Source organism: Lampetra fluviatilis, unplaced genomic scaffold, assembly GCF_964198595.1.
Source record: "Lampetra fluviatilis unplaced genomic scaffold, kcLamFluv1.1 SCAFFOLD_892, whole genome shotgun sequence".
NCBI lineage: Eukaryota > Metazoa > Chordata > Hyperoartia > Petromyzontiformes > Petromyzontidae > Lampetra > Lampetra fluviatilis.
In genome coordinates, this window is record NW_027621800.1 from 18,067 (window position 1) to 27,500 (window position 9,434).

At 53.5% G+C, this 9,434-nt stretch overlaps 1 protein-coding gene across 1 annotated transcript in view; it reads left to right on the forward strand.

Annotated features, from left to right (window-relative positions):
• The first annotated feature begins 4,248 nt into the window (after nt 1-4,248).
• LOC144955713 (uncharacterized) overlaps nt 4,249-9,434 on the forward strand; it is a 9,606-nt gene continuing 4,420 nt past the window's right edge. Inside the window, exons 1-3 of the mRNA XM_078885861.1 lie at nt 4,249-4,438; nt 6,494-6,603; nt 8,947-9,178. Coding sequence (XP_078741987.1) covers nt 4,280-4,438; nt 6,494-6,603; nt 8,947-9,178 — 501 coding nt within the window. The 5' untranslated portion in view covers nt 4,249-4,279. The remainder of the gene's footprint in view (nt 4,439-6,493; nt 6,604-8,946; nt 9,179-9,434) is intronic.

The following is a 9,434-nucleotide window of genomic DNA, read 5'->3' on the forward strand; positions in this document are numbered from 1 at the left end:
GTCTCTGTGAGTCTATGGGTGTCGATGGGTCTCTATGTGTGTCTATGTATCTCTATGGGTCTCTATGGGTGTCTATGGGTCTATGGGAGTCTGTGGGTCTCTGTGGGTCTCTATGGGTGTCTATGGGTCTCTGTGAGTCTGTGGGTCTCTGTGGGTCTCTATGGGTGTCTATGGGTCTCTGTGAGTCTGTGTGGGTCTCTGTGGGTGTCTATGGGTCTCTTTATGGGTCTCTATGGGAGTCTGTGGGTCTCTGTGGGTGTCTATGGGTCTCTGTGGGGGTCTATGGGTGTCTATGGGTCTCTGTGAGTCTGTGGGTCTCTGTGGGTTTCTGTGGGTGTCTATGGGTCTCTGTGAGCCTGTGGGTCTCTGTGGGTCTCTGTGGGTGTCTATGGGTCTCTGTGAGTCTCTTTATGGGTCTCTATGGGTGTCTATGGGTCTCTGTGAGTCTGTGGGTCTGTGTGGGTGTCTATGGGTCTCTGTGGGTGTCTATGGGTCTCTGTGGGTGTCTATGGGTCTCTGTGGGTGTCTATGGGTCTCTGTGGGTCTCTATGGGTCTCTGTGGGTCTCTGTGGGTGTCTATGGGTCTCTGTGGGTCTCTGTGGGTGTCTATGGGTCTCTGTGGGTGTCTATGGGTCTTTGTGGGAGTCTATGGGTCTCTGTGGGGGTCTATGGGTCTCTGTGGGTGTCTATGGGTCTCTGTGGGTGTCTATGGGTCTCTGTGGGAGTCTATGGGTCTCTGTGGGTGTCTATGGGTCTCTGTGGGTGTCTATGGGTCTCTGTGGGTGTCTATGGGTCTCTGTGGGTGTCTATGGGTCTCTGTGGGTGTCTATGGGTGTCTATGGGTCTCTGTATGGGTCTCTGTGGGAGTCTATGAGTCTCTGTATCTCCCCGCCCCCCCCCCCCCCCCCAGATCGCCCACCACCACCACGACCACCTCACGGCCTCCGAGGCTCCCTGTTGGCCTGGGCCTTCTCCCGAGTGGGGGGCACGGCTGGCGGAGTGGGGGGCCCCCCCCGTCACGTGACCGAGGGGAGGGGGGGGCCCCTGGGATGAGGGGTGGGGGCCCCCCCACCCCGGGCTCCTGTTCGGACGTCCGCTGAGCAGCGTCTGTGTGGGACAGCAGCTACCGGAGGCCGTGATGGTGGGTGGGGGGCCCTCACACGGCCGTCTTTGTATCTCTGTGTGTGTGTGTGTCTGTGTGTCTCTGTGTGTGTCTCTCTGTGTGTCTCTGTGTGAGCAGCGTCTGCGGGGGGCAGCAGCTACCGGAGGCCGTGATGGTGGGTGGGTGGGGGGCCCTCACACGGCCGTCTTTGTATCCCCGTGTCTGTGTGTATCTTTGTGTGTGTGTGTGTCTCTGTGTGTGTGTGTCTCTCTCTCTGTGTGTGTCTCTCTCTGTGTGTCTCTGTGTGTGTGTGTCTCTGTGTGTCTCTGTGTGTGAGCAGCGTCTGTGTGGGACAGCAGCTACCGGAGGCCGTGATGGTGGGTGGGGGGGGGGGCCCTCACACGGCCGTCTTTGTATCTCTGTGTGTGTGTGTGTCTGTGTGTCTCTGTGTGTCTCTCTCTGTGTGTCTCTCTCTGTGTGTCTCTCTCTGTGTCTCTCTGTGTGTGTCTCTCTCTGTGTCTCTCTGTGTGTGTCTCTCTCTGTGTCTCTCTGTGTGTCTCTCTCTGTGTGTCTCTCTCTGTGTCTCTCTGTGTGTCTCTGTGTGTGTGTCTCTCTCTGTGTGTCTGTGTGTGTGTGTCTGTGTGTCTCTGTGTCTCTCTCTCTCTCTGTGTCTCTCTCTGTGTGTCTCTGTGTCTCTCTCTCTGTGTCTCTGTGTCTCTCTCTGTGTGTCTCTGTGTCTCTCTCTCTCTCTCTCTGTGTCTCTGTGTCTCTGTGTCTCTCTCTGTGTGTCTCTGTGTCTCTCTCTGTGTCTCTCTGTGTCTCTCTCTCTCTCTGTGTGTCTCTGTGTGTCTCTCTCTCTGTGTGTCTCTCTGTGTCTCTCTCTGTGTGTCTCTGTGTCTCTCTCTGTGTGTCTCTGTGTCTCTCTCTGTGTCTCTCTGTGTCTCTCTCTCTCTGTGTGTCTCTGTGTGTCTCTGTGTCTCTCTCTGTGTCTCTCTGTGTCTCTCTCTCTCTGTGTGTCTCTGTGTGTCTCTCTCTCTGTGTGTCTCTGTGTCTCTCTCTCTGTGTCTCTGTGTCTCTCTCTGTGTGTCTCTGTGTCTCTCTCTCTCTCTGTGTCTCTGTGTCTCTGTGTCTCTCTCTGTGTGTCTCTGTGTCTCTCTCTGTGTCTCTCTGTGTCTCTCTCTCTCTGTGTGTCTCTGTGTGTCTCTCTCTCTGTGTGTCTCTCTGTGTCTCTCTCTGTGTGTCTCTGTGTCTCTCTCTGTGTGTCTCTGTGTCTCTCTCTGTGTCTCTCTGTGTCTCTCTCTCTCTGTGTGTCTCTGTGTGTCTCTGTGTCTCTCTCTGTGTCTCTCTGTGTCTCTCTCTCTCTGTGTGTCTCTGTGTGTCTCTCTCTCTGTGTGTCTCTCTGTGTGTCTCTGTGTGTCTCTCTCTCTGTGTGTCTCTGTGTCTCTCTCTCTGTGTCTCTGTGTCTCTCTCTGTGTGTCTCTGTGTCTCTCTCTCTCTCTCTCTGTGTCTCTGTGTCTCTGTGTCTCTCTCTGTGTGTCTCTGTGTCTCTCTCTGTGTCTCTCTGTGTCTCTCTCTCTCTGTGTGTCTCTGTGTGTCTCTCTCTCTGTGTGTCTCTCTGTGTCTCTCTCTGTGTGTCTCTGTGTCTCTCTCTCTGTGTCTCTGTGTCTCTCTCTGTGTGTCTCTGTGTCTCTCTCTCTCTGTGTCTCTGTGTGTGTCTCTGTGTGTGTCTCTGTGTGTGTCTCTGTGTCTCTCTGTGTCTCTCTCTCTCTGTGTGTCTCTCTGTGTCTCTGTGTCTCTCTCTCTGTGTCTCTCTCTCTGTGTCTCTCTCTGTGTCTCTCTCTCTCTGTGTGTCTCTCTGTGTCTCTGTGTCTCTCTCTCTGTGTCTCTGTGTCTCTCTCTCTGTGTCTCTGTGTCTCTCTCTCTGTGTCTCTCTCTGTGTCTCTCTGTGTGTCTCTGTGTGTCTCTCTCTCTGTGTGTCTCTGTGTCTCTCTCTCTCTGTGTCTCTGTGTGTGTCTCTGTGTGTGTCTCTGTGTCTCTCTGTGTCTCTCTGTGTGTGTCTCTGTGTGTGTCTCTGTGTCTCTCTGTGTCTCTCTCTGTGTGTCTCTCTCTCTCTGTGTGTCTCTGTGTCTCTCTCTCTGTGTCTCTGTGTCTCTCTCTCTCTGTGTGTCTCTGTGTGTGTCTCTGTGTGTGTCTCTGTGTCTCTCTGTGTCTCTCTGTGTGTGTCTCTGTGTGTGTCTCTGTGTGTGTCTCTGTGTCTCTCTGTGTCTCTCTCTGTGTGTCTCTCTCTCTCTGTGTGTCTCTGTGTCTCTCTCTCTGTGTCTCTGTGTCTCTCTCTCTCTGTGTGTCTCTGTGTGTGTCTCTGTGTGTGTCTCTGTGTCTCTCTGTGTCTCTCTGTGTGTGTCTCTGTGTGTGTCTCTGTGTCTCTCTCTGTCCCTCCCAGGATCTCTCCCCACCCACCCCACTCACGGCCCCCCTTGCCCCCCCCCCCCCCCGTCTCTCTGTGTGTCTCTCTGTCACTCTGTCTGTCTCTCTCTCTGTGTGTCTCTCTGTGTGTCTCTCTGTCACTCTGTCTGTCTCTCTCTCTGTGTGTCTCTCTGTGTGTCTCTCTGTCACTCTGTCTCTCTGTGTGTCTCTCTCTGTGTCTCTGTCTCTCTGTCACTCTGTGTGTGTGTCTCTCTGTCACTCTGTGTCTCTGTGTGTCTCTCTCTGTCTCTCTGTGTGTCTCTGTCTCTGTGTCTCTGTGTGTCTCTCTCTGTCTCTCTGTCCCTCCCAGGATCTCTCCCCACCCACCCCACTCACGGCCCCCCTTGCCCCCCCCCCCCGTCTCTCTGTGTGTCTCTCTGTCACTCTGTCTGTCTCTCTCTCTGTGTGTGTCTCTGTGTGTCTCTCTGTCACTCTGTCTCTCTGTGTCTCTCTCTCTCTGTCTCTCTGTCCCTCCCAGTATCTCTCCCCACCCACCCCACTCACGGCCCCCCTTGCCCCCCCCCCCCCCCAGGCGATGCTGCGTGTGCTCCGCACGGAGGGCCCCCTAACGGGGGGCATCTTCCGCCGCTCTGCGGGGGTCTCTGTGTGTGTCTCTCTCTGTGTCTCTGTGTGTCTCTCTCTGTCTCTCTGTCCCTCCCAGGATCTCTCCCCACCCACCCCACTCACGGCCCCCCTTGCCCCCCCCCCCAGGCGATGCTGCGTGTGCTCCGCACGGAGGGCCCCCTAACGGGGGGCATCTTCCGCCGCTCTGCGGGGGTCCGCGCCTGCCGCCAGCTCAGGCAGCGCGTAGACGCGGGGAGAGCGCCGCAGATGAGCGCACAGTGCCTACTCGTCGTGGCGGCGGTCATCAAGGTGCCGAGTGTCTGTGGCAGAGCTGAGTGTGTGGGTCTCTGTGGGTCTCTGTGGGTCTCTGTGTTGAGTCTGTGGGTCTCAGTGCTGAGTCTGTGGGTCTCAGTGCTGAGTCTGTGGGTCTCTGTGGGTCTCTGTGCTGAGTCTGTGGGTCTCTGTGCTGAGTGTGTGGGTCTCAGTGCTGAGTGTGTGGGTCTCTGTGGGTCTCTGTGGGTCTCTGTGTTGAGTCTGTGGGTCTCAGTGCTGAGTCTGTGGGTCTCAGTGCTGAGTGTGTGGGTCTCTGTGGGTCTCTGTGTTGAGTCTGTGGGTCTCAGTGCTGAGTGTGTGGGTCTCTGTGGGTCTCTGTGCTGAGTCTGTGGGTCTCAGTGCTGAGTGTGTGGGTCTCTGTGGGTCTCTGTGTTGAGTCTGTGGGTCTCAGTGCTGAGTGTGTGGGTCTCTGTGGGTCTCTGTGGGTCTCAGTGCTGAGTCTGTGGGTCTCTGTGGGTCTCTGTGTTGAGTGTGTAGCAGAGCTGAGTGTGTGGGTCTCTGTGGGTCTCAGTGCTGAGTCTGTGGGTCTCTGTGGGTCTCTGTGGGTCTCAGTGCTGAGTCTGTGGGTCTCTGTGGGTCTCTGTGTTGAGTGTGTGGCAGAGCTGAGTCTGTGGGTCTCTGTGGGTCTCTGTGGGTCTCAGTGCTGAGTGTGTGGGTCTCTGTGCTGAGTGTGTGGGTCTCTGTGGGTCTCTGTGGGTCTCTGTGGGTCTCAGTGCTGAGTCTGTGGGTCTCTGTGGGTCTCTGTGTTGAGTGTGTGGCAGAGCTGAGTCTGTGGGTCTCTGTGGGTCTCTGTGGGTCTCAGTGCTGAGTGTGTGGGTCTCTGTGCTGAGTGTGTGGGTCTCTGTGGGTCTCTGTGGGTCTCAGTGCTGAGTCTGTGGGTCTCTGTGGGTCTCTGTGTTGAGTGTGTGGCAGAGCTGAGTCTGTGGGTCTCTGTGGGTCTCTGTGGGTCTCAGTGCTGAGTGTGTGGGTCTCTGTGCTGAGTGTGTGGGTCTCTGTGGGTCTCTGTGGGTCTCTGTGGGTCTCTGTGCTGAGTCTGTGGCAGAGCTGAGTCTGTGGGTCTCAGTGTTGAGTCTGTGGGTCTCAGTGCTGAGTCTGTGGGTCTCAGTGTTGAGTCTGTGGGTCTCAGTGTTGAGTCTGTGGGTCTCAGTGCTGAGTCTGTGGGTCTCAGTGTTGAGTCTGTGGGTCTCAGTGCTGAGTCTGTGGGTCTCAGTGTTGAGTCTGTGGGTCTCAGTGTTGAGTCTGTGGGTCTCAGTGTTGAGTCTGTGGGTCTCAGTGTTGAGTCTGTGGGTCTCAGTGCTGAGTCTGTGGGTCTCAGTGTTGAGTCTGTGGGTCTCAGTGTTGAGTCTGTGGGTCTCAGTGTTGAGTCTGTGGGTCTCAGTGCTGAGTCTGTGGGTCTCTGTGGGTCTCTGTGCTGAGTCTGTGTGTGTGTCTGTGTGTCAGTGTCTGTCTTGTTGTTGATAGTTGTTGTTGTCTGTGTGTGTGTATCTGTATTTGTGTGTGTCTGTGTGTGTGTCTGTGTGTGTGTCTCTGTGTGTGTGTGTCTCTGTGTGTGTGTGACTGCGTGTATGTGTGTGTGTGTGTCTCTGTGTGTGTCTGTGTGTGTGTGTGTGTCTCTGTGTGTGTGTGACTGTGTGTCTGTGTGTGTGTCTGTGTGTGTGTCTCTGTGTGTGTCTGTGTGTGTGTGTGTGTCTCTGTGTGTGTGTGACTGTGTGTCTGTGTGTGTGTCTGTGTGTGTGTCTGTGTGTGTGTCTGTGTGTGTTTGTGTGTATCTGTATTTGTGTGTGTCTGTGTGTGTGTCTGTGTGTGTGTCTCTGTGTGTGTGTGTCTCTGTGTGTGTGTGACTGTGTGTCTGTGTGTGTGTCTCTGTGTGTGTGTCTGTGTGTGTCTGTGTCTGTGTGTGTAACTGTGTGTCTGTATCTGTGTGTGTCTGTGTCTGTGTGTGTGTGTCTGTGTGTGTGTCTGTGTGTGTGTCTGTGTGGGTCTGTGTGTGTGTCTGTGTCTGTGTGTGTGTCTGTCTGTGTGTGTGTCTAGGACTTCATGAGGAGTATCCCAGGCGGGGTTCTCACTGAGGAGCTCCACTCTGAGTGGCTCTCAGCGATGCTCTGTGCCGACAGAGAGGACAGAGTCCTGCAGATACGCAGGTGGGCCACTCCCTGTCTGTCTTTGTGTCTATCTGTCTCTGTCTGTCTGTCTATGTGTGTGTATGTGTCTCTGTGTCTATCTGTCTCTGTGTCTGTGTGTCTGTCTATGTGTGCCTGTGTGTCTATGTGTGTGTGTCTCTCACTCTGTATATGTGTGTGTGTGTCTCTCTCTCTGTCTCTGTGTGTGTGTCTCTCTGTCTCTGTCTGTCTATGTGTGTGTCTCTCTGTCTGTCTATCTGTCTCTGTGTCTATCTGTCTCTGTCTGTCTATGTGTGTCTATCTGTCTTTGTGTGTATGTGTCTGTCTATGTGTGTCTCTCTGTGTCTGTCTCTGTCTGTGTCTCTCTGTCTCTGTGTGTCTCTCTGTGTCTGTCTGTCTGTGTCTGTCTCTGTGTATGTGTCTGTCTCTGTGTGTCTGTCTGTCTCTGTGTGTATGTGTCTGTCTATGTGTGTGTCTGTCTGTCTCTGTCTGTGTCTCTCTGTCTGTGTCTATCTGTCTCCGTCTGTATGTGTCTCTGTGTCTCTCTGTGTGTCTATCTCTGTGTCTCTGTCTCTCTGTCTATCTCTGTGTGTCTCTGTGTGTCTCTCTGTCTCTGTGTCTCTCTGTCTCACTGTGTCTCTGTGTGTCTCTCTGTCTCTGTGTGTCTCTCTCTCTCTCTGTGTGTCTCTATCTGTCTCTGTGTGTGTCTATCTCTCTCTCTGTGTGTCTCTGTGTGTCTCTATCTGTCTCTGTGTGTCTCTATCTGTCTCTGTGTGTGTCTATCTCTGTGTGTGTCTATCTCTGTGTGTCTCTCTCTCTCTCTGTGTGTCTCTGTGTGTCTCTATCTGTCTCTGTGTGTCTCTATCTGTCTCTGTGTGTGTCTCTCTGTCTCTCTCTGTGTCTCTGTGTGTCTCTATCTGTCTCTGTGTGTGTCTATCTCTCTGTGTGTGTCTCTGTGTGTCTCTATCTGTCTCTGTGTGTCTCTATCTGTCTCTGTGTGTGTCTATCTCTGTGTGTGTCTCTCTCTCTCGGTGTGTGTGTCTCTGTGTGTCTCTATCTGTCTCTGTGTGTGTCTATCTCTGTGTGTCTCTCTCTCTCTCTGTGTCTCTGTGTGTCTCTGTGTGTCTCTATCTGTCTCTGTGTGTCTCTATCTGTCTCTGTGTGTGTCTATCTCTGTGTGTCTCTCTCTCTCTCTGTGTGTGTCTCTGTGTGTCTCTATCTGTCTCTGTGTGTCTCTATCTGTCTCTGTGTGTCTCTGTGTGTGTCTCTGTGTGTCTCTATCTGTCTCTGTGTGTCTCTATCTGTCTCTGTGTGTGTCTATCTCTGTGTGTCTCTCTCTCTCTCTGTGTCTCTGTGTGTCTCTATCTGTCTCTGTGTGTCTCTATCTGTCTCTATCTGTCTCTGTGTGTGTCTCTGTGTGTCTCTATCTGTCTCTGTGTGTCTCTATCTGTCTCTGTGTGTGTCTATCTCTGTGTGTCTCTCTCTCTCTCTGTGTCTCTGTGTGTCTCTATCTGTCTCTGTGTGTCTCTATCTGTCTCTGTGTGTGTCTCTCTGTCTCTCTCTGTGTCTCTGTGTGTCTCTATCTGTCTCTGTGTGTGTCTATCTCTGTGTGTCTCTCTCTCTCTGTGTCTCTGTGTGTCTCTATCTGTCTCTGTGTGTCTCTCTCTGTGTCTCTGTGTGTCTCTATCTGTCTCTGTGTGTCTCTGTCTCTGTGTGTCTCTCTCTCTCTGTGTCTCTGTGTGTCTCTATCTGTCTCTGTGTGTCTCTATCTGTCTCTGTGTGTGTCTATCTCTGTGTGTGTCTCTCTCTCTCGGTGTGTGTGTCTCTGTGTGTCTCTATCTGTCTCTGTGTGTCTCTATCTGTCTCTGTGTGTGTCTCTATCTGTCTCTGTGTGTGTCTATCTCTGTGTGTCTCTCTCTCTCTCTCTGTGTCTCTGTGTGTCTCTATCTGTCTCTCTGTCTCTCTCTGTGTCTCTGTGTGTCTCTATCTGTCTCTGTGTGTGTCTCTATCTGTCTCTGTGTGTGTCTATCTCTGTGTGTCTCTCTCTCTCTCTGTGTGTCTCTGTGTGTCTCTATCTGTCTCTCTGTCTCTCTCTCTGTCTCTGTGTGTCTCTATCTGTCTCTGTGTGTGTCTATATCTGTCTCTGTGTGTGTCTATCTCTGTGTGTGTCTCTCTCTCTCTCTGTGTGTCTCTCTGTCTCTCTCTGTGTCTCTGTGTGTCTCTATCTGTCTCTGTGTGTCTCTATCTGTCTCTGTGTGTGTCTCTATCTGTCTCTCTCTCTCTCTGTGTCTCTCTCTGTCTCTGCGTCTCTGTCTCTCCCCCATGTCTATCTACCCCCTCCCCACCTCCCCCCCCCCCCCCCAGGGTGTCGTCCCGTCTCCCCGCCTCCCACAATGCCCTGCTGCGTCACGTGATGTGCATGCTGCACCACGTGGCGCGCCGCTCGGCGACCAATCAGATGACCCCACGCAACCTGGCCGTGTGCATCGCGCCCAGCGTGGCTCCCGGCATGCACTGGGGCGGTCACGTGGCCACAGCTGGGGCGGGGCGGCCCTCACCACCCAGCCCAGCCACGCAGAGCAGAGACACTGCACAGGTGGGACACACGCAGAGAGACACAGAGACACACACACAGAGACACACAGTGACACACGCACAGACACACACAGACAGAGACACAGACACAGAGACACACACACAGAGACACACAGTGACACACGCACAGACACACACAGACAGAGATACAGAGACACACACACAGTGACACACAGTGACATACAGTGACACACACAGACACAGAGACACACACACAGACACAGACAGACACAGACACACACACAGTGACACACAGT